At 38.0% G+C, this 25,022-nt stretch overlaps 1 protein-coding gene across 2 annotated transcripts in view; it reads left to right on the top strand.

The window, feature by feature from the left end:
• DMGDH (dimethylglycine dehydrogenase) overlaps positions 1-24,582 on the top strand; it is a 45,995-nt gene extending 21,413 nt beyond the window's left edge. For both annotated transcript variants that reach the window (XM_086479708.1, XM_086479707.1), the window contains 9 exons: positions 4,625-4,794; positions 4,948-5,101; positions 6,003-6,168; positions 8,726-8,856; positions 10,286-10,503; positions 11,429-11,586; positions 12,681-12,740; positions 23,563-23,697; positions 24,367-24,582. In XM_086479708.1, coding sequence (XP_086335834.1) covers positions 4,625-4,794; positions 4,948-5,101; positions 6,003-6,168; positions 8,726-8,856; positions 10,286-10,503; positions 11,429-11,586; positions 12,681-12,740; positions 23,563-23,697; positions 24,367-24,582 — 1,408 coding nt within the window. The remainder of the gene's footprint in view (positions 1-4,624; positions 4,795-4,947; positions 5,102-6,002; positions 6,169-8,725; positions 8,857-10,285; positions 10,504-11,428; positions 11,587-12,680; positions 12,741-23,562; positions 23,698-24,366) is intronic.
• The last annotated feature ends 440 nt before the right edge of the window (positions 24,583-25,022 follow it).

The raw sequence follows: 25,022 nt of genomic DNA, 5'->3' as shown, positions 1-25,022 counted from the left end.
TATTATGAAGGTTGCTCGATGTTTCCCATTTTCAGTTACTTACAGCTTTGAAAATGTTAACAAGAGTAGGCTAGAATTTTATTCAGAGAAGTTTAAGTCAAAGCAGTGTAACCATTCCGAAGAACAAGATTATTGGAAAGTATGCTGTTTTGCTGTGTTAAATTTTTTGGGGTGAAGTCTTTCTTTTGAAATGTTCTAGTCTTCCCATTTTCTGAGAATGCACTTAACATCTGGCAGAAGTGACACTGCTCCCAAGGATATGCCTTTCTGCCATTCTTCACAAAGATCTATCCATGAGGCCTGTTCACAAGCCTTCATAAACGTTAGAGCTCATAAACACTTAATAGGGACCCACTAAATCTTGCACTAAGATTCCTGCATTCTATCTGCAGTAGTATTTCACCGCCAGAGACTGAACAGGATAGAAAAATTACTAAATCTGGGACACACACAGTACGGGGACTCAGATTTCCTAGGAAAAAAGGAACAGAATGAGTTTAAAATCAGTTAGAAGCAAGGACACATAAACAAGTAAGACACAAGAATAGGACAGGGGCAACGGGGAAGATAACCTGCGAAGGATTGGGAGGAGAGAAGAAAAACAAAGAAGGGCAGTTTGTGTTTATTGAAGAAATTTTCTCTAAATCCTCCTATGAAGACTGAGATTCACATCCTTGGAGGTATTTAAAAGATGTGTAGATGTGGTGTTTAGGGACATAGTTTAGCGGTGGACTTGTCAGTGTTAGGTTAATGGTTGGACTCAATGATCTTAAAGGTCTTTTCCAACTTAAATGATTCTATGATTCCTAAACTGTACCAGTATTTACAGTTACTTGTAACATCCTATCCCTGCACAGCATGTGTTTCGTTCTTGTGTAGCAGAACCGCAGTGGATATATTAAAATAATCAGCTCCCCATTATCTGAGGTAATGAGGTATTTGGGGACCCTGCAAATTTTAAATCTCTGATAACGTAGACCCAGCTAGGAGCACCAAAATCGACTGGTTGTGCAGAGTCAGCGCTGCAAAGCTTGGCAGAGTGCAGAGAACACTCAGTCCAGGTGCAGTGCTGCACCTGTAGTAGCAACTCCACATCACAGGTCAGCCTCCTAGGCTGTCTTGCCCCCGGGCTTACCCTGTCATCAGCTCAACAGTCTTCAGCTGAAGCTAAAAAACTTCATTGTATTTGGTCTGTCACCACCTGCCGTCGTGCAGTGGTCTCTGCGTGGTGTTCCCCTATGCTTTTGGCTGCAGAAATGGTGCAGGGCAACTTATACTGGCTACAACTTCTTCTGGAGCTGTTCTTGAAGGCATCGTAGCCAAGGTCACAAAACATATACCCATCAATAACTAAGAGTTTCCTAACTAAATTAACAGCAGTAATGGCTTACTCTTCTGTAGTACTTGCAGAATGGCAGTTTGCAAGCACTCATCCTTACTGCATCAGCTGTGGTGATAGAAGCTTGTGCTGAGTCTGAAGATTTGTGTTGAACAGCTTGACGGAGTGTGTTTGGCAGAATTACTTCATGTACTCAGCTGTTTCATATTTCTGTTTTATTTAAATAAACAAGTAAGTTACAGATTAAACCCCCTCTATCAAAGTAATCTCATTAATATTATGAAGTCAGGCACTCTACAAGTGCCAGAACTAAATTGTCTGTGTAATCTGAATTAATTCTTCTTCTGTATATGGATTAGACATAAATTTTTTCCCACAAGAATCATAGAATAGTTGGAGTTGGAAGAGACCTTTAAAGGTCATCTAGTCCAACCCCCAACAATGAACAGGGATATCTTTAGCTAGATCAGGTTGCTCAGAGCCCCATCCAACCTGACCTTGAATGTTTCCAGGGATGGGGCTTCTACCACCTCTCTGGGCAACCTCTTCCAGTGTTTCACCACCCTCATTGTAAAATATTTCTTCCTTACATCTAGTCTGAATCTGCCCTCCTTTGGTTTAAAACCACTACTCCTTGTCCTATTGCAACAGGCTCTGCTAAAAAGATTGCCCTCACCTTACTTATTGGACACCTTTAAGTACTGAAATGCAGCAATAAGGTCTCCCTGGAGCCTTCTCTTCTCCAGGCTGAACAACTCCAGCTCTCTCAGCCTGTCCTCATAGGGGAGGTGCTGCAGTCCTCTGATCATTTTTGTGGCCCTGCCCTGGACTTGCTTCAACAGGGCCTGACTTTCCTGTGCTGAGGGCCTCAGAGCTGAACACTGCAGATGGTGTCTCACCAGAGCAGAGCAGAGGGGCAGAATTAACTCCCTTGACCTTCTGGCCACACTTCTTTTGATGCAGCCCAGGGTGCAATTGGCTTTCTGGTCTGCGAGCGCACACTGCTGGCTCATGTCCAGCTTCTCATCCACCAACACCCCCAAGTCCTTCTTGGCAGGGCTACTTCAATCCCTTCATCCCCCCAGCCTGTATTGATACCAGGGGTTGCCCCGACCCAGGTGCAGGACCTTGCACTTGGCCTTGTTGAACTTCTGAGGTTCACACGGGCCCACCTCTCCAGCTTGTCCAGGTCCCTCTGGGTGGTGTCCTGCCCCTCAGGCATGTCAATTGCACCACTCAGCTTGTCTGCAAACTTGCTGAAGGTGCACTTGATCCAATTGTCTATGTCATTCATATTGCACAGCACTAGTCCCAGTACAGACCCCTGAGGGACATCACTTGTCACTGATCGCCATTTGGACTTTAAGCCATTGACTTCTACTCTCTGGATGCAACTATCCAACCAATTTCTTATCCACTGAACAGTCCATCCATGAAATGTATACCTCTCCAATTTAGAGAAAAGTGTGTCGTAGCGGAACATGTCAAAGGCCGTACAGGAGTCCATGTAGATGACATCCATAGCTCTTCCTTTGTCCACTGTAGTCACTCCACCATAGAAGGCCATTAGATTGGTCAGGCAGGACTTGCCCTTGGTGAAGCCACGCTGGTTGTCTCGAATCGCCTCCCTGTCCCCCATGTACCTTAGCACAGCTTCTAGGAGGATCTGTTCCATGATCTTCCCAGGCCCAGAGGTGAGGCTGACAGGTCAGTAGCTCCCAGGCTTCTCCTTTCTGCCTCTTTTAAAAATGGGTGCAATGTTTCCCTTTTTCCAGTCACCAGGGACTTACCTGACTGCTGCGGCTTTTCAAATATCAAGATCCTTGCCTATTTAATTGAGGACGTAGAATTCAGAATGCAAAGTTGAGCAGCAATTCAAGTTTGTTTGTGCTTCCCTATTCAGTGTGAGTGTCTATGATTTGATCACTGCGTGCTAATCTGAACTTGGTTTTGGACAGACTTACTATCTCATCAAGGATTTTTCTGTTGTGCTCGTTGGAGCATTTCACAAATAACTAAGAGTTTATTTTCACATCTTCTCTAGACAGAAAGCTATTTTTAATATTTTTTTTAGACATGGCAAACTAATTCATAGAGGTATCAAAGTAAAAAGTTTTGCATAATTTGATATTAATAATTATTTGTCATTAAACATTTCAGTGTCAAATCTGAGGTGCCTGTAATTTGGCATTACATGATACTGTTTGGTCGTACATAGACTGAGTAGCAAGATACACATATTGCAGCACAACAAAGATCCTTGTCTCCAGTTGTCCGGTTCAGGTACCTTGCAGAAGCACATTTCACACACAGCTTTTTTCCTATGGATGTCAAGATATCAAGCATTTTGAAAGTCAGAATTACGTACAAAATGTTTAAGTAAGGAAACCTTAAATCTCTCACTTTTGAGCATCTACCTTTGCTGTCTGGTGTGGTTCCTTTAATGTAGGTTTCTGACAAGAGATCTCTGCAATCTGATCCGTCACACAGTCGTTATGTAGAAACAGGACAGGCTTTTGCTACAGACTGGTAGCAGAAAATTTCTGCATGTTTCTTTTATTAGCATAAGCTTTCTGGAACCAGTTCTCTTTGGAGTTGTAGTGTAGAAGGAGAAGGTAAATCAGGTGGGAAAAGGCAGCTCTCATACTCTCGCACCACTGCAAACAAATCTACTTTTATCACCAGCTCCTTACATTCCCTGATTCTCTGTGGAACAATATAAAAAACACTGCTGGTATTTCAACTTCTTTAAAGCTATCTTGGTAGTCTCCTGAATTTTGCTGCTCTTGTCACCGTAATGTAAATAATCACTGTAGCTGCCGGAATGTCTCAGTCTGGTTTTCAAATGTGAGTCTGGTTTAATCAAATCTGATTGGAAAAGTAGAGGTATTCTATGACTAGAAAGTTTATTTAATGGATATCAGAAACTTGAGAATTTTATTTAGTATTGATTGTTAGAGAGTTCTAATGTCCCTGGAAAAGACTGTTAAAGTATCAACTTTAGAAAAAAGAGCAAGCTTGCTTAATCTCAAGCACCACAGTGGTTGTACATTAGCAATGGAGTTCTGCTGCTGATAGTGGGGCAGTAGAAGTATCTGTCCAAAGTATGTAATCTTGGAAAACAAGGCGAAACGGAACAAACCAAAAAAAACCCCAAAACCCAAACAGAGGGAAAGATTTTTAAAACTTTAGCAATTGTATTACTAGTATATGCTAGTACTGATTTTTGAAAACAAAACAAAATGGAGAAGACTTGGCACTGCAGGACTTTTTCCTGTTTTTAAGGTATGGCATTATACATGCTGGTGGCATAGGAAAGTACCTCAGTGACTGGATCCTTGAGGGGGAGCCTCCATTTGACCTGATAGAATTAGATCCCAACCGCTATGGAAAATGGACCACCACAGAATACACAGCAGCCAAAGCAAGAGAATCTTATGGTTTTAACAACATTGGTAAGAAGGTATTTTTTAAAATACATTTATATCCTGAAAATGGATTCCAACAAAATTTGCCTCTAGATTTCTCTGTTTATACATATGTATTCTGTCTTGGTGATGATCTTAGTATGCCATGGTTTTTGGTTTGTTTTTTTTTTTCTCCTCTAGTTAGTTACCCTAAAGAAGAAAGGTTTGCTGGGAGACCAACAGAGAGAACCAGTGGGCTTTATGATTTGCTGAAGTCAAAATGTTCAATGGGCTTTCATGCAGGATGGGAGCAACCTCATTGGTTCTACAAACCTGGAGATGAGACTGGATACAAGTAAATGAAAGATTACTTCACCCTACCCCCCACTCCCGATAAATTCTCATGATAGCAAGGGCCAGCTGAGTTAAATTTAATGAGAAGCATGCATTTATCATTCGTTTTGATAAAGGTATCTATTAAATAGATCTTATGTTCCTGTTTTTTCCATAGTTTAGAATCCATTTCATTCTAATAAGGCAGACATTTCAAAGTGCACATAGAGGTATCCTGTAACTCTTTGAGGTTTGGGGTATCAGGGAACAGCCTAGCTCAAGGAAGAGATTAGAGAACAATTTGTTCATTATAAATTTGTATTTTTCTCCCTTTCTTATTATTTGATCAGCAGCACAGTATAATGTTTTCACGAAAAAGCTCATTCCTTTCCATATAATTTTCAGAAAAGGAGAAGCCCAATCTTCCTTTCTTTTTTTTTTTTTTTTCCTTTGTGCCTGCCCACCTAATTACCTGCTTGCATCAGGGAGCATCCAGCAAATAAATGTTTTCCACAAGGATGCTGGAGTCCCAATCTAAACGAGGCTCCTAAAGAAATAAAGAGACACACTTTGCTGTTCAGAACTAAAGCCTTTGACACCTTAAACTCAAATAAATGATTCAGCAACAAAGTATGCTGCAAATTTACGTATGACAGCGTACTACTTCTTCTAACATTTGAACAGTTCACAGTTTATTGTACAAAATGGTTGACAAAATAACAACCCATATCTTTCTCTGTTGTTAAAGTATTTTAATAATTAAGCTATGTTAGATCAAGGAAAATATTGGGTAAGCTACTACAATTAGGAAAGTCTGTCTCTCTTGAACGATTATTAAACTGAAGAAACGGAAGACTATGTTTTGCGGAAAAGAGCACAAAATTTCCAAATTGTGTTTTATGTGTATAAATGCTCTGTTTCAGACCCAGTTTTCGGCGCACAAATTGGTTTGACCCTGTGGGTCGTGAGTATAAACAGGTTATGGAAAAAGTCGGTGTGATCGACCTGTCACCATTTGGCAAGTTTAAAGTAAAAGGCACAGATTCTGTTAAGCTGCTGGATCATCTATTTGCAAATGTTGTTCCAAAGGTAAATAGGACAGTGATAACTGTTTTAATGTAGGATTTAGACAAACAAAATCTCTTTCATAAATGGAAAATGAAGTATAATATTATTGGTGTATCTTTCAGATACCAAACACTCAGATCCTTTGGAGAAATTGCTGTACCAGGACATTCATTTCTCTAAATTAAGAGCACACAGTGGGGTTTATACTATAGCAGCCCCAAGCAGAAGTACTTTTTGGCACAGATCCTTGAATCACAGAATGGTTGTGGTTGGAAGGGACCTCTGGAGGTCTTCTTGTCCAACCCCCTGCTCAAGCAGGTCACCTGGAGATCATCGCCTAGGACGATGCCCAGATGGATTTTTAGCATCTCCAAGGATAGAGAATCCATCAGCTCTCTGGGCAACCTGTTCCTCTGCTCAGCCACCTTTACAGTAAAAAAGTGTTTTCTTACCTTCAGAGAGAACCTCCTATGTCTCAGATCTTTGTTTAAAGAAGTCCAAGTGAATCTCACCTATAAATGTTTTACAGTAGTAAACAACAGAATAGCTTGGCAGCTGCTTGCCTAGAGCTATGCTGTACTGTGGCAGCTCAAGGAGGCAGGGCAGAGCAGAACAGTGCAAGATGCTCTTGCGTGACCATAGATGGATGTTGTATTCTTCCTGGATGCCCAAGGGAACAATTCAGTGTTTTTTTTTTTTTCAAATGTCACCCATGCTTGTTTTCCACCCCCTCATATTGACTCCGTTTCACAGCTGGCTGCCTGGAGCAAGCAGTGTTGCAAATACTCAGGATATTCAGCTTTCAGCTCATACGTGTTCTTTCTCCACAAGTATGGCTGCTCACAGGTCCTCAGAATATGATCATGTTTTCAAAAACGGCATGCTGTGATAAACTACCCCAGGTCCTCAGTTTATGGCAGTGTTCCATGAGTCCCTTTATCTTCCTGCTTTGTCAACCACTCTGGTGTAGTGTCTTTAACCTCAGAGACACACCTCCAGCAAGTAGATTGTTCCTTTCTGAAGTGCTACAGATATGGGATTTGCACGTTTCAACACAGAATTTCATTAAGGTTTTGCTGTGGTGATGGTTTTAGCTGCTTCAGGCACCAGAGAGAGGAAGCATAGAGAAACTAAGTAAACTGAGACTATAGTTATGAAGATAGATAACTTCTTCTCAGAGGTGAAAGCCAACTTAATGTCAAGTCTGTATACAGGAATGTTATCCTGTAGGTTTAGGAGAAAGAAAAACCTGAATTGCTCTGTAGTCGTATTTTTTTACTGTATTGATTTTGTGATAGCAATACAGATTAAAAGGTTGTCTTCTTTCTAGCTTAGGGTAGAGGTGGGGTAACTGTGTCATCAGTGGGCATGGGTAACACTTGCTGAATATATTTATGTGCTGGAGGGAAAGCAAGATTAAACAGGAAATTACGAGAATAAAGCAAGTGCTTTCTGTGGAGTTTAATCAACATTGCTAAGAGGAAAAAGAAAGCTAGACAGCAAAGTAGAATGAACAGGTTTTGAGTTCACTTAAAAATCCAGCATTCACAACAGTTGCTTATTTAAGCTGTCTGATTTTTGGTATCATTAATATTTGTCTAAATCACAAAATAATTCAGTGAAGTTCCTGGAGATATACTTGTATCACAACCAGGTTGAATGTGACTAGCATCAGAGCCTGAAAATTCAACTATGTGCCTGTAATATGCCAGTAACTATATTAATGTAACATGACCTTGCAAAAGAATGTTAATACCTGCAATATTTTTCCTTTTTCTCTTAATTGTCTGGAATCTGGGCACTGACTGGGTGATTGACAAGGTTGTTATGAAGGCAGGATAAAATAAGAGAGGTTAAATTCTGCCTCTGGAATCAGATCAGCACAACAGCTATGGCACATTCATATTTCTGTTTCTATGCATGATACCTGTACGAACATGTATATGTTTTGTGGTCACAGCTAGATGACTGTTATTTGAAATTTTGCCTCCAGAGATGATGTTTCTATACTGAACCTGATTCAAATGTACAGAGATGTAGATTCATAATCAGCAACTACACAAAATGTAGAAGCATACATAAATCAGAGCCACAAAAGCATAAGCCAACTGAGTATTTTTTCTTTAAAGTGAGGAGCAAAGTATATGTTATCTTTTGGGGATCTGAAAGCCTTATTCACATGATTGAAAAAGAGTATTTTTGTCAATAACACACATAGAATTTTCTACTCTAATGATCAGAGAACAAACTAAAAATTGATTGAATTTGCAATGAAAATGCGTTCTTAAATCAAATGTAGCTTAAGAACACCCTGTCTAATGCATAATTAACAAATATTTATAAAGGTCTTGATTTACATTATTTCAAAAATTTCAATTTTTTCTATAAAGAATAATGTGAAGTTTCCACTCTAGAGCTTAAGCTCGGCCAACTGTGTATCTGTCCACTCCTATCATGGCATAGCAGAACAAACATTAAAAAAATTGGTTTTTTCAAGTGAAAATATTTTTCCATGTATTTCATAATGTTCAAGAATTCAAAAGCTTTATTCTTAATAACCGCAAATTTTACTTCGTAGGTGGGTTCCACAAATATAAGCCATATGTTAACACCGAGAGGAAAAGTTTATGCTGAGCTAACAGTCACTCAACTGTATCCTGGAGAATTTATGCTTGTAACTGGCTCAGGGTCAGAACTCCATGATCTGAGGTGAGTTTGGTTTTGATACAGTAAATACATGGTGCTATACAGTCACGTTAATATAGAAACCTTTTTACTAAGTGCCAAGTTCTTAATTATTACTCAACAAACGTTTCACTAAGTTCATGAGAATTCTACTTATTTATTGATTCTTGGTTTCTTAGAAACTTGGTTGACTTGGATCCTGAAGTATAAACAGTTGCATGTTGGATTATTGCTGATGTAAAAAGATAGAGAATTTACCGGTAGTTATGTAATATACTTAATGGAGGTAGCTCTTGTTTTGTTGTTGAACCCGTTTGTGTTTGGCATTGTATGATGGAACACAGCATGGTTGTTCCTTTCTAGTGTTTTCTCTTACGCAAAAAATAAAATTGGCTTCAGACATGGATGACCCCAAAGGCAGTGACCTGGCCAATACAGGTGGGTAGTGCAGTCTTCCTGATAATGTCTTCTGCTTTGGGTGCTGGGGTTGCAAAGTGAAACAACAGAAAGAAAGGAAGTAGCAGCAACTGCAGGATGACTTCATTAAAATTCTCTTCATAGCTGAGCATTGGAAGTGACATTCCTAGTGCTATTAGTGGCTGTATACACACTAAGAAAAATATTTTTTCTTACTAGAGATTGCTGACAAATCAGTTATTCAAAATGAATCAACGCATAAAAGACTGAAATTTGCTACCCCAAAATGTGATGAATAATGTGCTGTTTCATAACAGTCCCATGGGAATCAGTAGGACCACAGGCACATTCAGGAGCCACATGGCAAAACCAGATCTAATGCATTTACTTCTACAGAATTTCTACAGTCCTGTTTGTTATTCCCCTGTGCCTGAGACCTTTTAACACTGCTCAACAAAGTAGTACTTCATAAGATTTTTAAATACACTAATTTAATTTATTTTGTAAGCTGCCCGAAAGTCAATACACAGCTGATGTTTTTGATTAAGTCAATACTGAACTTCCCGCCAATGCTTCAAATACTGTATTCAGGAAGGAACAAACCTGGTTTTACGTTTCTGTTGACACAGTAATTCATCTGGAAATTTCTTATGTTCGTTGTGTTTATTGCTTACTGGTTTTGTATGTTGAGTTTTTAGTAATACATTCTGGATCCAAAGCTAAATCTGTGTTTGGTCCTACGAGATCACTTCTTTCTCTTATTGTGAAAATACTGTTCCACCCATTTAAATTCTCTCCTTTCCTGGCTGTATCCCAGGTGCCTGTGTTCCTATACCAGTGTCTGACCAGAAAACACTCTTTAACATCAATTATGGATTCAGCTATCTAATGTAGTATATGCTTCCATTGTTCTTGAGAAGGTGTTGGACTGGGAGCTGCTGCTGAACGTTAACCAAAAAATATTCCTTTTTAACTTGTATGTAAATCAGTTATTTTTCATCTGAAAAATGACATCATTGTTGTGTTTCATGCGCAGATGGATAGAAGAGAAGGTAATGGGAGGTGGATACAAAGTTGAAATAGAAAACATGACAGATGAGATGGGAGTACTTGGTGTAGCGGGTCCATATGCACGACAGGTCCTCCAGAAGCTGACAAATGAGGATCTGAGTGACGGTTCATTTAAGTTTCTCCAGTCTAGACATCTGAAACTTTCTGACATTGCTGTTACGGCCATTAGGATATCATACACAGGTACGCAATAGAGAAAAAAAGACTCTTAAGGAAAGAGACAATGAATAAAATAATAAGCGTAATTAAAATTTTGTTGAAAAATAAATCTCATCATATATTCATAAGAAATAAAATCATTACATTTTCTATACAAACGTGTGAGGAAACAAAGTACATTGATTTCAAATGTGATATGGTCAGGGTCTCTGCTGTGTTCTCCAAGATCTTTTTTTCTAGAATACCCTATAGTGTAAATATTTATTTTACAGAACAAAAGGCCAGTTCTGATAACCTCTGTGGTATTTGCTGCAAAACCAACGTCAAGAATTGTTTTTGGATTACTGTATATTAGTGTTCATCAAGTGCTTGAAAATGTAATGGTGTAGTGCTGAGTATTTGTTTTTTCTCAGTTACTTTTTATTTTTATTTCTTTTTGTGTCCATCTCTGCTGCAATAGACTGAATTCAGAGCATTCTGAAGCAGCTGAAGTCCTTGTAATTCATATTCTCTTTCTATTGCACTAAATATGATACAATACACTCATTTTATGCTTATTTTCTCAGTTACCTTTGCTGTTCACTTGCCAAGTCATCATCTGCTTATAATGCCCTTAAGCTTCATCTCTCATTAAGGCTTCATTGCATAACCTTTTCTCACCAGTTATTCTGACCACCCCCCGCCCCCCCCCCCCCCCCCCCCCCCCCGCCGCCAGACTTCAGTTAACAGTTTAAATTAGAGTAATAGTATCACTGCTTAAGATCTAGGGCATGAATCCTCTGGTGGTTCTTGCAGGGAATTATACTTGGCATATGATAGCAAAATTGACCCTGGAATGTGAATTAACACTTGCAGCACTAATCCCCACATTTTGCCAAGGACAGGACTGTATTTATTACGATTGTTTCATGGTTACCTGATGAAACTGTTAATCTTGTTTGTATAACAGGTGAATTGGGCTGGGAGCTCTACCATAGAAAAGAAGATTCTGTAGCTCTTTACAGTGCAATCATGGAAGCTGGCCAAAAAGAGGGAATTGACAACTTTGGAACATATGCTCTGAATGCTTTAAGGCTGGAAAAGGGTTTCCGAGCCTGGGGGGCAGAGGTCAGGAAATATAACTTCTTTGTTATTCTTTCTAGTGTTTTGGGTTTTTTTAAAAAAAAAATATAATTAATTAATTAATTTCATTATGTCTATATAAGTTTTAGTCAGAGTTAGCACAGATAGTGTTTGTTCCAGTTTCTGAATTTAGCATGAAAAGACAATTTACCTTGAGCAGGAAAAGCTGCTATAATTCTGAGCAGTGTATTTTCTAAATAAAAATAACTAGTATACTCCACCGCACTTCTGGCAGAGACACACTTATTTAGATTCACTGATGGTTTTCCCTCTTGTGTATAACAAAATTGTGGGGGTTTTGCTGAGCTCTAGTGTTTTGAAATCAAAGGATTGGCTGATAGATTCTGAAAATGTTTTATTTTTGTGATAACTATGTCATGAGAGGCCAATTACTCTTTGCTTCATAATGTATTTGGAACTTTTTCATTTTCCATTAGCTTGTTTCTGCCAAATTTGCTCACTCACAATAAAGAACTGCTCGGGAGGCCTAGAGAATTTGGGGGAAATCTGCTTAATTTCTGCCTACCTGAGATTTTTCCTAATTCCTTTTGAAAGGAAAGAACTTCAGAATGTGAAATGATGGGCATTTAGGGATCTTTTTTATTGCCCTGTAATGATTGTTTTCATTCTTGCTTCAAATGCTGCCTAACAAATCGTTCCCCCTACACCTAGTGGGAAGGTGGTGAATAAAATTGGCTGTGTTTTATTTTCCTCTCCAGCTAAGATATTCTGCTGTGTTGCAATTCATGTGCATACCCCAGTTATTTAATCTTCTGCAGGTTCCATTCTGCTTTGACAAAAAATCCTGTTTCTTAATCAAATGTGTGTTTATTTTGCATATTGAAAATTAGATGAATGATTTACTTATCTATACTTTATATTAGGCATAATAGTAGATATTCTGTTGAAATCACAGACTCAAAGTTTATAGTGTATTCAAATAGAAAATGCACATATGCAACATGGAAGACTGACACAGAAGTAAATAGAAGGATACATAGAATTAATAAATAAACCCCCCAGCCCAAAAGCTATGATGGTCCATCATGTACAGATGGTGAATTTATATTTTTTAACAGATGAACTGTGACACTAATCCCTTGGAAGCTGGACTGGAATACTTTGTGAAGCTAAACAAGGTATGTCATATTATTTTCAAGTGCCCTATTATGTCCAAGGTTGTTCCTTTAAGTGTTTGAAAAGCAAAATGTAGTTATCTGTAACATAAAATAGGTTTAGAAAATGAACTGAGCAACTATAAGAATAATTATAAGAATAAATAGTTTATAAGTACCAATTTGGTTTAAAGAAGTTTCATATTTTTCCATGTTTCTTGCTAACACAATTATACATTAGATCAGGAAGTTGCAGATACGAAAAGCTGGCTACATGAAAAATAACTCTGTGATTTATTTTCATAGAGAAATTTGAGTCGTGCTTTTGTAAACATACAGTGTCTATATACAAGTTGAACAAGCCTGTTTTTATTGCCTGCTTATTCTTCTTAAAGGAGTTGTCTGTAGGATCAGTTTCCCTGGCTATCATTCTAGTACAGCAATTACAAAAATACGAAAATGGATGTGAAGTTTCTAATGTACAAAAAACAGGTCCTAGACTTTCAGGTTAGGTGCCCTAAATGAGGGTCTATTTCTGACTTAATGTTTTGCCGCAGTTTTTCATCTGCAAAACAAAGTATCAACATTTTTAGATAAGGGAGATGGAGAAGCAAAATTAATGTTTGCGAAACATTTCATCTTTACAATGATCTAATATGATAGAGGGACAAACTCTTCTTATATATGTTCTATTTATACCCGAAATGGTAATAAATCAGGTAATAAATGACCCTTGATATTTTTTGCCATGTTATGTGGAGACACTGTGGAACTGATAAAAAGAAACTTTAAGTTACAGCTCTAAACAAACAAGAAATCTTAAACTTTGGGTAGACAAGAATTATGGAGGCATGTTAAACCTAAAAAGCTGCATTTGTATTTGTGAGACAGTTTCACTGACCATAACAGGGTTGAGTCCAGGAAGATGCTTTGCCTCTCCAACTGTTGAACCTGTCTATAGACGTTAAAGTTCTTCAGCCCATGCAGGATTGAGGCAAGGTGCTCCCAGGGATGTCAATGGCATTTCTCACATGTAGCGGAGTTGCAGCTGTCTTCGTTGGGTAGTGTCATTTTGCCCTAATGGAGTAAGTGATACGTGAAAGGGAAATACAGATCTTATAGAACAGGATTATCTTGTATTTACTTATCAAGTACTTTGACATCTTGAGGACAGCATTAGAAGGATTACAGGGCAATGCAATAAAAAATAATTACTAAACCCCCCGAACTATTAGTAGTTTTTCTTTCCACTTCCATTTGGTACTTTTTTTTTTTTTTTCTTTTTAGTATAAGCAAGGAAGCAACCATAAGCAGGGAAAGCTGTTGCTTGCCCAGGTGCCCCTGCAGAACATGTGAAGGAACTAATGTGCATGAAGTACTTGATTATTGCTCCACATACTTCTCTGCATGGTTGTAATGCAGGATTGCAACAGCTCTCTGGAGCAGATACACATATTGTAGATACATGGGCATGGAATGTATCTCCAGCATAGATGCAGGGTGTCAGCTTGAAACATTTGCCAGTTTTTCTGAACTGGTGAGAAAAGGGAAATAATCGATGTTTATTTATTGACTCAAATGAGGGCAGTTGTGACTGTATGTTGACACTGCAGAGGTACCTGAGCTAACTCAGATATTGGAAGCAGTCTAAATGCTGTAGCATGAAGTGCAATGTGAGATTATTTACTCTGCTTCTTGGCAGTTTGGGCCTGTGAGTCCCAATGCCATGCCTCTGGTTTTGGTGTCCATTTGGCACGGCATAGACTTCAGCATTCTTTACAGGCCACCATGCCTGAAGACAAGCAAAATACTCTGTTATCATCTGTTCCTATTGTTAAGGAAACTTTCCCCCCAAAAAGGGCAAATGAGATAAAAACTACAAGCAACAGACTTAAGTATTTCTTTTTGACATCTTAGTCTGTTGGGTTCCTGACAAGGATTATTCCTTTAAGGATGCGCCCCCAACTGGGGAGAGTGTTTAATGCTATGTAAATTCAAAATGCTCTGTTCAGTTAATTACTAGAGCACGTCTTACTGTGCAACAAGCAGATGAAATAGCTCACAAAACGGGCAAAAAGCCTTCAGTGTAAGTGAATCTCGAGTGCTACGTCACGAAAAATGTCAACAGTTTATAACAGATTAAAGTGAATGAACAACCAAATGCCAGTCAAGGTAATACAATTAAAAATATTTTAATTTCCATGAGAAGACATTCAAATATCTGGGGAATAAATATGAAGGGATGTAAATTCCCAATAAAATCCTGATATTTCTCTGTGTTTACAAAGTTTAGTGTATGCATCATCTTCAGGTACATACAGACTAGTAGTTTTTTTGTGATGAGTAACAGGAAAAACACTTAAAAGCTTAAGCTGACAATTTTTTTCCTCCCAGTCTATTAAATTATAGCATGACAATAAGTAAACATGTTTCCTCAAGATTTCTGTGGCAACTTTCATTGTATCAGTAAGGCTGAAGAGGTGGTATTGTTCTAGACATTTTCCTCTAGACTCTGCTTGATACTCCTTTTTTCTCTAATGTTAGTGTTAGTTTCTTCCTTGCACAGATGAGCAGGATGAGCTGTGATTAAACCAAAGTGGAGGGACAGTAACAGGATTAATTTCTAACTTAAAGTATACAATGTCTTCACCACCTCACAACAAAATCTGTCCTGTTTAGGAGTGGGAATTTTTTTAATACCAATTGTCTTTCTTTTTGTTGTTCAACTACAGTAAGTTAGATGAGTTGTTAGATAGCCTCATCTCATGAATAAGCACTCTGCTGCTAAATATTCAATGGAGTCTTTATGGTCTTTGTGGCAGGAAATCCACAGGATATCTTTAAAGAAGAACAAGTTGCAATTCTTTTTCTCCACATCCCAGAATATTGGTTTTGTTCTGCTGCACATTTGCACTTTCTCAGATTCAAGTGGTCAAAGATACAATATATCACCTCTGTATGCTTTTTATTTTTCAAAACCCCAGTTTAAACTTAATGGATTTTTCAGATATTATCATAGAAGATAAGCAATCACCAGATGTTAATTTACTCCAGGCCTTTGGTCTACGGCAGAATCAACTACATCTGTGTTTACCTTGCCATATGTATAAAAATTTCATGTGTGAAATTACAAAGACCTCTCAATCCTGAAGATTCCACAGTCTTCCTGGGCAGTCTGTTCTAGTGATTCGCTACCCTTATGTTAGAAAATGTTTTCTTGCTACACTTTAAATGTATCACTGATTATCATGTTCATTATGGACATGCAGAAAAAAATATTTCCTTATTTCAGAAGCTGACTTCAAAACCTTCTAGTATGTGTCTTTTGGGTCTTCTGAAGTGGTTGGTTATTTATTAGCTAATTCAATAATCTTAAAACAAACTTATTTTTGTCCTGACGGTAATGGACCAGAAGTCCCAATAAAACTTGATGTTACAAGTTGAAAAACCTCCATGTTAATTTTACTAGCCCACAGAAATGAACTCTTTCAGAAGTGGTCTGCATATGAATTCAATAGTGCCAGCAGTCACCAAGTCATCAGGATCGTCCGTAGTTAACCGTTGGTAGGTTTGTGACCTGTTTTGCTATATCCAAGACTGCCATCTCCTGGTCACTCCCTCTGCAGCAACACGTCACTGAGATTTGCGAAGAGAATGCGGTAGATTGGAAACTTTTGGGACCCTGCTGTAGTGCGCTCTTCCAGGCCGGGATCTGAATGCTCAGCTAAGATTCAGCGTTTGTTTCCAGTAGGAGGAAATACCGCTGTCTGAGGCAGTGTTTCTTCGTTGCAGCCCTGTTTATTTACTGGGGCAGTATCTTTGTTCTCTATTCCAAGCTTCCTTCCAGATTTGACAATAACCAGAATCTCTCACTTTTTCTTAATCTAATCTACCATCTTTTTCCTTAGGTCTAATCTACCAGGTTTTTTCTTTTTCTTTCTCTTTCTCTTTTTCTTTTTCTTTTTCTTTCTCTTTTTCTTTCTCTTTTTCTTTTTCTTTCTCTTTTTCTTTCTCTTTTTTTTTCTCTTTTTCTTTTTCTTTTTTTTTTTTAACCTGCTCCTTTGCCTGTCTGCTTATCACTGTTTGTTTCTAATCTACACCAACCCTACTCAGTGACTGCTTGAACTTCGATGTCAAAAAATGCCATGTAGACTAGAAGTCTGACCTCTTTTTCTCACTTTGGCATTTTGTGGCTTTTACTATTGCACCTATTAGACACATAAGCATTTAATTGCTTTATTTTTCATTATGAATAGCAGCTTCACACAGATGAGTGAACGTCAAGATATAGCCTCTGAGCATTGACCTAACCTCTCCAATATAACTATACATAAGTTATTTCCTCACGGAAAACTAGGGTGAGTGGTTGTAAGGCTGCACCTCCACCCTTTCACTCATTTGGAAGCAGGTTTAAACTTACAGTTTCATGCCCTCTGCTTTCTAGTCATTTGTTCCCCTCCTGGCCACTCTGTCAGAACTGCCCCTCAGTGGTGTCAGTCCAACTCATTGTGTTACCATGGCCTATGGTGATAAGTCCTGATTTGTTAAAGCACAAAACAATAACTCTTTTTAGGAAAAAGTCACTTTTTTGTCATTTCCCAGGTGCAGTTTGGAGAAAGAACACCAAAAATGTTTGAACTGTCACAACTCACCTCCAAAATGGGAGGCCTAGCAGAATTCCCAGTTCTGCTGTGGGCCTCCAGGGCCACAAAGACCACCCAGCGCTAGGTGAAGACAGAGGGTGGGGAAAGTGGCAGAAAAGAAGATGTACATGCTGGCTCTGGGTCTCTGCAGCACTGCAGCATATGTAATTTGTATTATCACCAGTGTAAAATGCTACTGTTCTGAACTGGTAACACCCTACGCTTTCAGAAACATGGAGTCAAGGATGAGTAGGGACAAGCAGAAAAACAACCACTTCTAGCCATTTGGTTATGTTTTCCACCTCCTAATTATTTGTTGGGTTTTTTTCCTCCCCCCACCTGCCTTAAAACAATCACTGACTAAAATGGGAGCTGTGTTTGCAAAACTGTAGCAAATGTTTCATTTTAATCTTCTCACTTCTAAAATCCAGTATAGGTTGTACAGGGCAGGTTTAGGGGTTGGAATGCCTGGCACTTGCTGTCCAGATCTGCTCCAGCTTGCTGCTGGACAGGCCGACATTTGAGTTTCTGTAACTCCACCTTATTGCAATTGTCTGCCCTTCCTTCACTTCTCCAACTTGTATCCTTCCTGTTCTGAAAGGAATGACTACAGCAGTGACCAATGACCCCACTCATAACCTGGTATAAGGTTGTGTTTTGTGCCAGCTCTACTCCACACAAGAAAGGAAGGGGGAGGAGGGAGAAGAAAGAGCACAAACTTTACTGAAGAAGGGATAAGGAACCTGGGGAAGAGCAGAGGGATCTGAAAAAAGGATGGAGTGATGGAAAGGTACTAGGTATTTGACAGGGGGGAAGAGTACTTCTTTTTCCTCTCTCTTTTTCGATCCCCATTTATTATGCTTATAATATTTATTCAGTGTACTTTTCCACCTAAATTCTGTCCCCATTCAAATTAAAATTTAAAAGTGGAACCATATTCCATGATTACTTCATTTGATGTCCAGGGGGTCATAAAACAGGATTTATTCCATAGATTTATACAGAGCATGAAACACATTGGAAAGAATCTGCAATGATTTTGTTATCTCTATAAAATGCACACCTAGGTCACTCCCAGTGTGTTTGTTGGGTCATGAAAAGCAGTAAGTACCCACAAAGCTAGGGATTTTGAGCCAACATCCAATAATTCATTAGTTGTTTGTATCATATCAATTTCTTAGAGCTGGCTGTTTGCATACAAGAAGGGCGTAGGTAGATTGAATGAAAGATGCAGTGGTGCTGGTGCCATACATACTAACTGGCCACATCTCCCTTAGAAAAATGTTTTGTGCTGTGCAAACTGTAGCTTTGGCTTGCTACAGAAAAAGCAATTTGTCAAATATTTGCTACCTGCGGAGGAAAATGATCTTCAGTTACCACCCTGGTGAGGGGGGTATCATTTGGAGTGTTACCCTGAAATTATTCAAGAGCATCCAACTAAGAATAATTAATTTCAAAATACTGCATTGATGCTGTCTCCAGTGTGTTGTAACGTGATGATTACAGCAGATCGCAGCAGCTGTTGGTGCTGCCTTACTCAGTTGAGTGGCTTTGTGTACATAATTTGGCTGTATGCGTGCAGTCATAAGTAACACACCAAATAAATGACATTTCATTTTTAAGAGATTTGCATATCTTTGCTGCCACTTATGATTGAATGGATATGACATTTTTCTTCCTAGATACCTAGATGTTATTCTGCTAAACTGCCCAATCTAAAAAAATAAAATTGTTGAAAGTTTTATAAATAATTTCAATTTATTTGCTTCCCTTAAGCCAAAAAAGAATTTTACAAGGGATTAGAATTAGGATCTGTATGGCAGTAAAAGCCAAGCACACTTGAAACACAGTAAGTTAAACTTTTCAGGGTACATCACTGTGCATAAAAAATCGCTTCATTGGTTATTGTCTCCTCAATTCTTTAAAAACAAAAGAAAGGAGTTTTATCATGTGCTAGCAAACACACAGTAACTTACACAAGATAAAAGTCTGATAAGGAAAAGGGAAAGGCATATATGTATGTACAATATGTCAATAGATGAGATAATCAGTGGGCTCTCTTTAGCTATATGCTATTTTAAAAACTTAACTGATTTGTCTTTGTGATATGTTTTTCCATTATAACCTGTGTATCAAGTATCACAAGTAGAAAGCACAATCCATCTTTTTGTTTTTCTGGTAAACTGCACTCAAATTAAAGAATATGAAGCTAAGGAATAGATATTGCCTTTGTCTTGTATCTAAGAAGCGTTTTGATTTTATGTGAAAAACATTACATTTGCCAAAGCTTAATGCTTTGGGAGCTCATGCCAAAATAGTGGAAAGTCTTCTGTATTTTAGGCTTAGCTTATCAGGACTGCCCTTGCTCTAAGTCATAAAAGTTTTACATTTTTACTACATGTAAAGTGATTATTTTTTTAAAACTATGAGACAATAAAAGCAGTTTTAAAATTTTTGTTTGTTTTAGGTTGGAATTGTCTAGGGTGTTCCCTTGTTTCTGTTATTTTTCTTCTGGTTTGTTTTTTTTTCAAATATTCATTTATTGAATTATACTCTTTTGAATGGAACTTTTTTCTTGCATTATATTTAGTGTGACAAGCTAAAACAAATACAAGTAATACCCAAACTGACTATTTTTCTTCTAGAAACAGGAAGCAGTTGTTACCAAGAATAGCCAGCCTGAGGTTGAATTCATTATTTTCCAAAATGCTGTTTTGATAAGAATGAGCGACCTCATGCACACACAGTCATAAATGAAGAATGAATAATAGTGTAAATGTGTTGGTGTACAATTGGCATGGGTACCCAAGAAGTGCAAAACAAAAAGACTGAACTAGTCAGACTCGTATGGTTAGAATTTCTTAAGAAATTGCTTTAAACATTTAAAAAATGTATATATACACATATTTTTTGCAGTTATACATTATATATGCATGTTTTCACACATACATTTTTATCTGTCTTCATATAGGTTCATATATGTGTGTGCACTTATATATGTACATCTACATTTATATACAAACATTTTTGCAAAGTGTGTGTGTGTGTGTATGTGTATATACATATATATGTATGTGTGTGTGTGTGTGTGTATCTTGCAGAGTTTAAATTCTATGTTGCCTCTTGGTAATTTTTCCAAGCCATGATTCCAAAAAGACAAGAATATTCTGAATCTTCAATGAACATAAAATAAACAAACCCATTAAATGAAAGCCCCCAAATCCATCTCCATTTAGCATAAGAACTATGTAGTGGTTTATTCCAGGTGGTCAAAAGCTTGGCCCAGTTGCAATTAATTGGGTAAGAATTTAATTTTATATCTGTAACCAACAGGCAAAAAATGATCCAGAGATACATAGATTCTAAAGCCTGCTAGCTGCTTGCTGTAATGGTTTCCATATCTAAAAGGTAATTAAGAAATGGAAGTCAAAATCATTTTTGCTGTCAACCTCAAGGTCCCAGTAATTAGTATTTTAACAGGAGCTAACTATCATCTGTAGAGTTAATCTGGAAGGGACCTATTAAAGCAGTACACATCTGTTACCAGGTGATACTCAAGGCTCTGATTATGACTGCTGCATTAACCTTTATGGAAACTGTTTTTCCATTTCTAAATGAGGAATTAATAGAGGTAAAAATTAACCAGAAATCTTGAGTTTAAAAAAAAAACAAACCACAACAACCCCAAACATGAAAATAATAAATGTTTTATAAGGCTTTCATCTCTCTATGTACTTGCAAGTGTCCAAATACAGCAGAAAAAAAGGAGCCGTGCACCTAGTATAGCAGTAGCTACATCAGCGCTTTGTGATATGACATTCCCAAAGTCACCAAGTACAGTTCTGCAAAACTTATAGTGACTCAACTGAGGAAAAGGGCACAGCAGAAGAATGCTATTGGAAACTGGTTCTGAGAGAGTCCTCTCTGTTGCCACTCTTTTATTACTAAGAGACCTAAAGATGGGAATTCACAGACATTCATACAGCCGTTTTAGATGCCTACTGTATCACTAATATCTGCAGTGTGTTGGCAGAGGGACCATACCTCTTCCAGAGCAGCAGCTGGAGGCTAGTCCATAAGCCCTAGAGCATATAACATTGCATTTGAATACTTGTGTTTAGTTCCACGCATACATTCCTTGTGACTAAATACCAGATATTCCATGAGCATGTACAGGAAGGAGTTGATTCAGTGCTAAGCATACCTGTAGCATACTTACTTCCTTGGTATTTCTCTCTGTCATGCGAAGCATTTTAGTCTGTGTGCCATGCTATGATATACAGTCTTATTTGCGTTTCCACTTGTAGGTATTTCCTTTCATAAATGTTCCTGCATAGTAGAAATGTAATTCTATGAAAAGCAAGAGGGAACTACCAGTAGGTCGTTATTTCTGGTCTGAGATCTTTGCTTTATATTTTCCAGCAGCATCTTGATAGTTACATTCTAAAGTGTATCCTCAAAGTCCTTTCTTTTTTCTGATCTGAGCTGTATTTCACGCTGTCTTTCTTCAAAGAGTGCCATCTGTGATCTTTATGTGCAGTATCTTCTTTATCCTCAGTTGGTCCAACTTGATTTTCAGACAAACTGGTCCTTAACTGGTTCATAAGTTGTTTTCCATGCCTGCTCACAGAATCTGATCTTTCAAAGTTCAAAAACTCCCCATCGTTTTAATAATTTCTTTTGAGCCTACACATACACATATGTGAACCTGAACAAGAAATACAGAAATAAGAACACATGAACTAACCACATAATAATCTATTCCAAGTATAGTATGTGTTTTCTTGTGCAATAATTCTCTACAGAAACTAAAGAACATTACCAAAAATAGTATTTTTGACATCTTCAACAATATTTCCCTTCTTTTCCCTTAAACACTCACCAAATTATTATAATTCCTGCTTCAGACCCAAGATCAACCGCCTTAAAATAGCTTTTGCTGCTAGTCATCTTCTCAGCAAAGGCTGGAAAGCTAGAGGACCTTGTAACTGCCATTATGTTTCTTGCCCATGGGGCAGGTGGATCAGGAAAATTGGTTGACTATAAATCTTTTGTTCTGCCTGATCTATACATTTAAAGAAAAAAATGAATAGACAGAATTTGTAAGCCACTGTTCCTAATATTTCCTGCACAGTTATCAGAAATAATGATATCCAGCTTGATTACTATTTTATCCTCTGTCCTACCTGTCAGCATTTTTGAAAGGGGCTTTTTTTTGGTTCTTGAGGCATTCTGTCCCAGACCATAAAGTTCTTAACAGCTCTTTTCTCTATGGCTTCTTTTTCCAACTTATTCTCTACACAGCCAGCTAAATAAGGAAGTCATCTGACTTACATTTAAGATCTAGGAGATAACAGTGTGAGACAAGTCAGCTTCACAGCTACTGGTAGGCAAAACAAGCTCATATCTGTGAACCTGGCCACGAAATCAGGCTAGCTCAGTGGAACCAGCTCAACATTATCAGATGCAACAAATACTGTCCTATATACTCGAGGATTCAGAGACTTACAGATGGCTCCCCCCCTACTTGTCACAAATTTATGCAGTCTGCGCCAAGAAATACAATAATCTGCTTGCTACTTTCTAGGCAAGCAGAAAAAGGGAACTCCAAATGATAGTATTATTCTTTAACATGCAGCATTATCTCATAAAATGCTAGATATGGGAAAAAAACATACATACCTTAAAACAAGAATATGGAGTAAACTGCCAGCTCTGCAGCATGGCAGAGACACCGAAGTGGAGTAGTAACTTGTTATTACCATGGTTGGTGATGGCATCAAAAAGGATGTGTGTCCACACAGGGAGGCCTGGACTTTAGGTTCGGGCTATTGGAATTCCAGGGTTTTTTGTAGAGACTGAGATGATATATAGTCTTGTGGCTCACAGCCTTAATTAAGCAGACAGTCTTGTAACATGTCTCACTATATATGTATTCCTACTACATTTGGAATTACGGATGTTAAAGGACTGAGATCTAGAAAAAATAATAGAATGAATGAAGTTACCAAGGCATAATGTACCAACGTACAAATACCAAGATACAAGATATAATATCTGTCAAAGACTTGATTTAATCTATATTTCATACAGAATACTTAGGTGATAGCAAAACAAATGAAGATAAATTTAAATGCTTTCATCTCTAAACTTTTTGCGGAACCCTAATAACCATATATCATCATTATCTTCTATTTCTTCAGCCAGCAGACTTTACAGGAAAGCAAGCACTGATGCAGATTAAAGAAAAGGGACTCAGGCGACGACTAGTATATCTCACCCTGGAAACAGATAATGTTGATCCAGAAGGCAATGAAAGCGTGTGGCACAATGGCAAGGTAAGGACTTTAGATCATGTTACAAGAAACTAATCTTAATTCTTCATGAACAGAATCTAACTTTGTGTTTCAAGTGTGAATGCACTATTTTTATTTTACTGACACAGAAGGATTTGAAGATTTTATAAATACTTTCTAATCTTTAAGCAGGAAGCAAAGACTAACTATCTACAGAGAAAATGTGAAATAGCATCAAGTCACAGAAACTAGAGTTGGAACAGCCTAAAGTATTGTCATCCATTCTTTTCTTCTGCAAGTTCACCATTGTCCTTGCAATACTTTTGCTATTCACTTAAAACAAACAACAGCAAAGTTTGGGCCTCCATACTTCAGCACAGATTATGTGTTGAAACACTCACTAGAGGTTAAATTATTGTATATAACAAACATATGCATATGTATGGTATATGTTCTGGTGAAAACTTAATTGAACACAATAGGAATAGACTGTTTTTTCAAGCAGCAAAAACTACCCAGTTTAAGGTGATGTCACCCACAGTAGAGAATATAATGAACTGCTTGACACACTTGAAACTTGATTGACATCTGAAGCGTATAAACCAAAACCAATGTATGAGATGTATAGTTGTTTAGGCTGTTGATTTTTTTTTTTTTTTTTTAAGAAAACCTTGCTGCATCTTGAAAATAAATGTTTGTTTTTCTTTTCAGGTTGTTGGCAACACCACATCTGGAAGTTTCAGCTATAGTGCTCAACAGAGTCTGGCTTTTGCATATGTTCCCACAGAACTCAGCAAAGTTGGACAGAAATTGGAAGTTGAACTTTTAGGGAAAAATTATCCAGCAACCATTATACAAGAGCCACTGGTGCTTACCGAACCCATAAGAACGCGCCTTCAGAGAAAGGGTGAAAGTCCCAAAATATAAACACAGATGAGGATACAGCAAATGGTGCAGTAGGAAATAGTTCTATTGATATGCATGAAATTAAGAGAATCAAACTACTCAGATTTGCTGATTACTAAACACAAGATCCTCATTGCCATACATCAGTGAGAAATTTAATGGTGTTACCCTCTTGCTTCCTTATATGGGCTGTTCGCATTAGAGCTCTGAGCAGAGCTCATGAACTAGTACACATTGCCGTTTTCATAGAACTTGTGACCAGAAAGCGGCAAGGATGAGTAGATCCTTGATTCAGCTTGCTCCCACATTGGCTGGCAAATCTGAATTAATGCAGAGGAGAAAATTGCTCTTGGTATCAGCTAATAGTAAACTCTTCCTCCTCCTTGGCACTCACAGTTCATTCTTTGCCTGCCCTTGGGGTCAAGTAGCTTATCCTGGGTCCATACAACATGACATTGCAA

Source organism: Leptosomus discolor, chromosome Z, assembly GCF_034619465.1.
Source record: "Leptosomus discolor isolate bLepDis1 chromosome Z, bLepDis1.hap2, whole genome shotgun sequence".
Lineage (NCBI taxonomy): Eukaryota > Metazoa > Chordata > Aves > Leptosomiformes > Leptosomidae > Leptosomus > Leptosomus discolor.
Note: the sequence above shows the minus strand (reverse complement) of the source record. Positions and strands in the feature narration are given on the sequence as shown.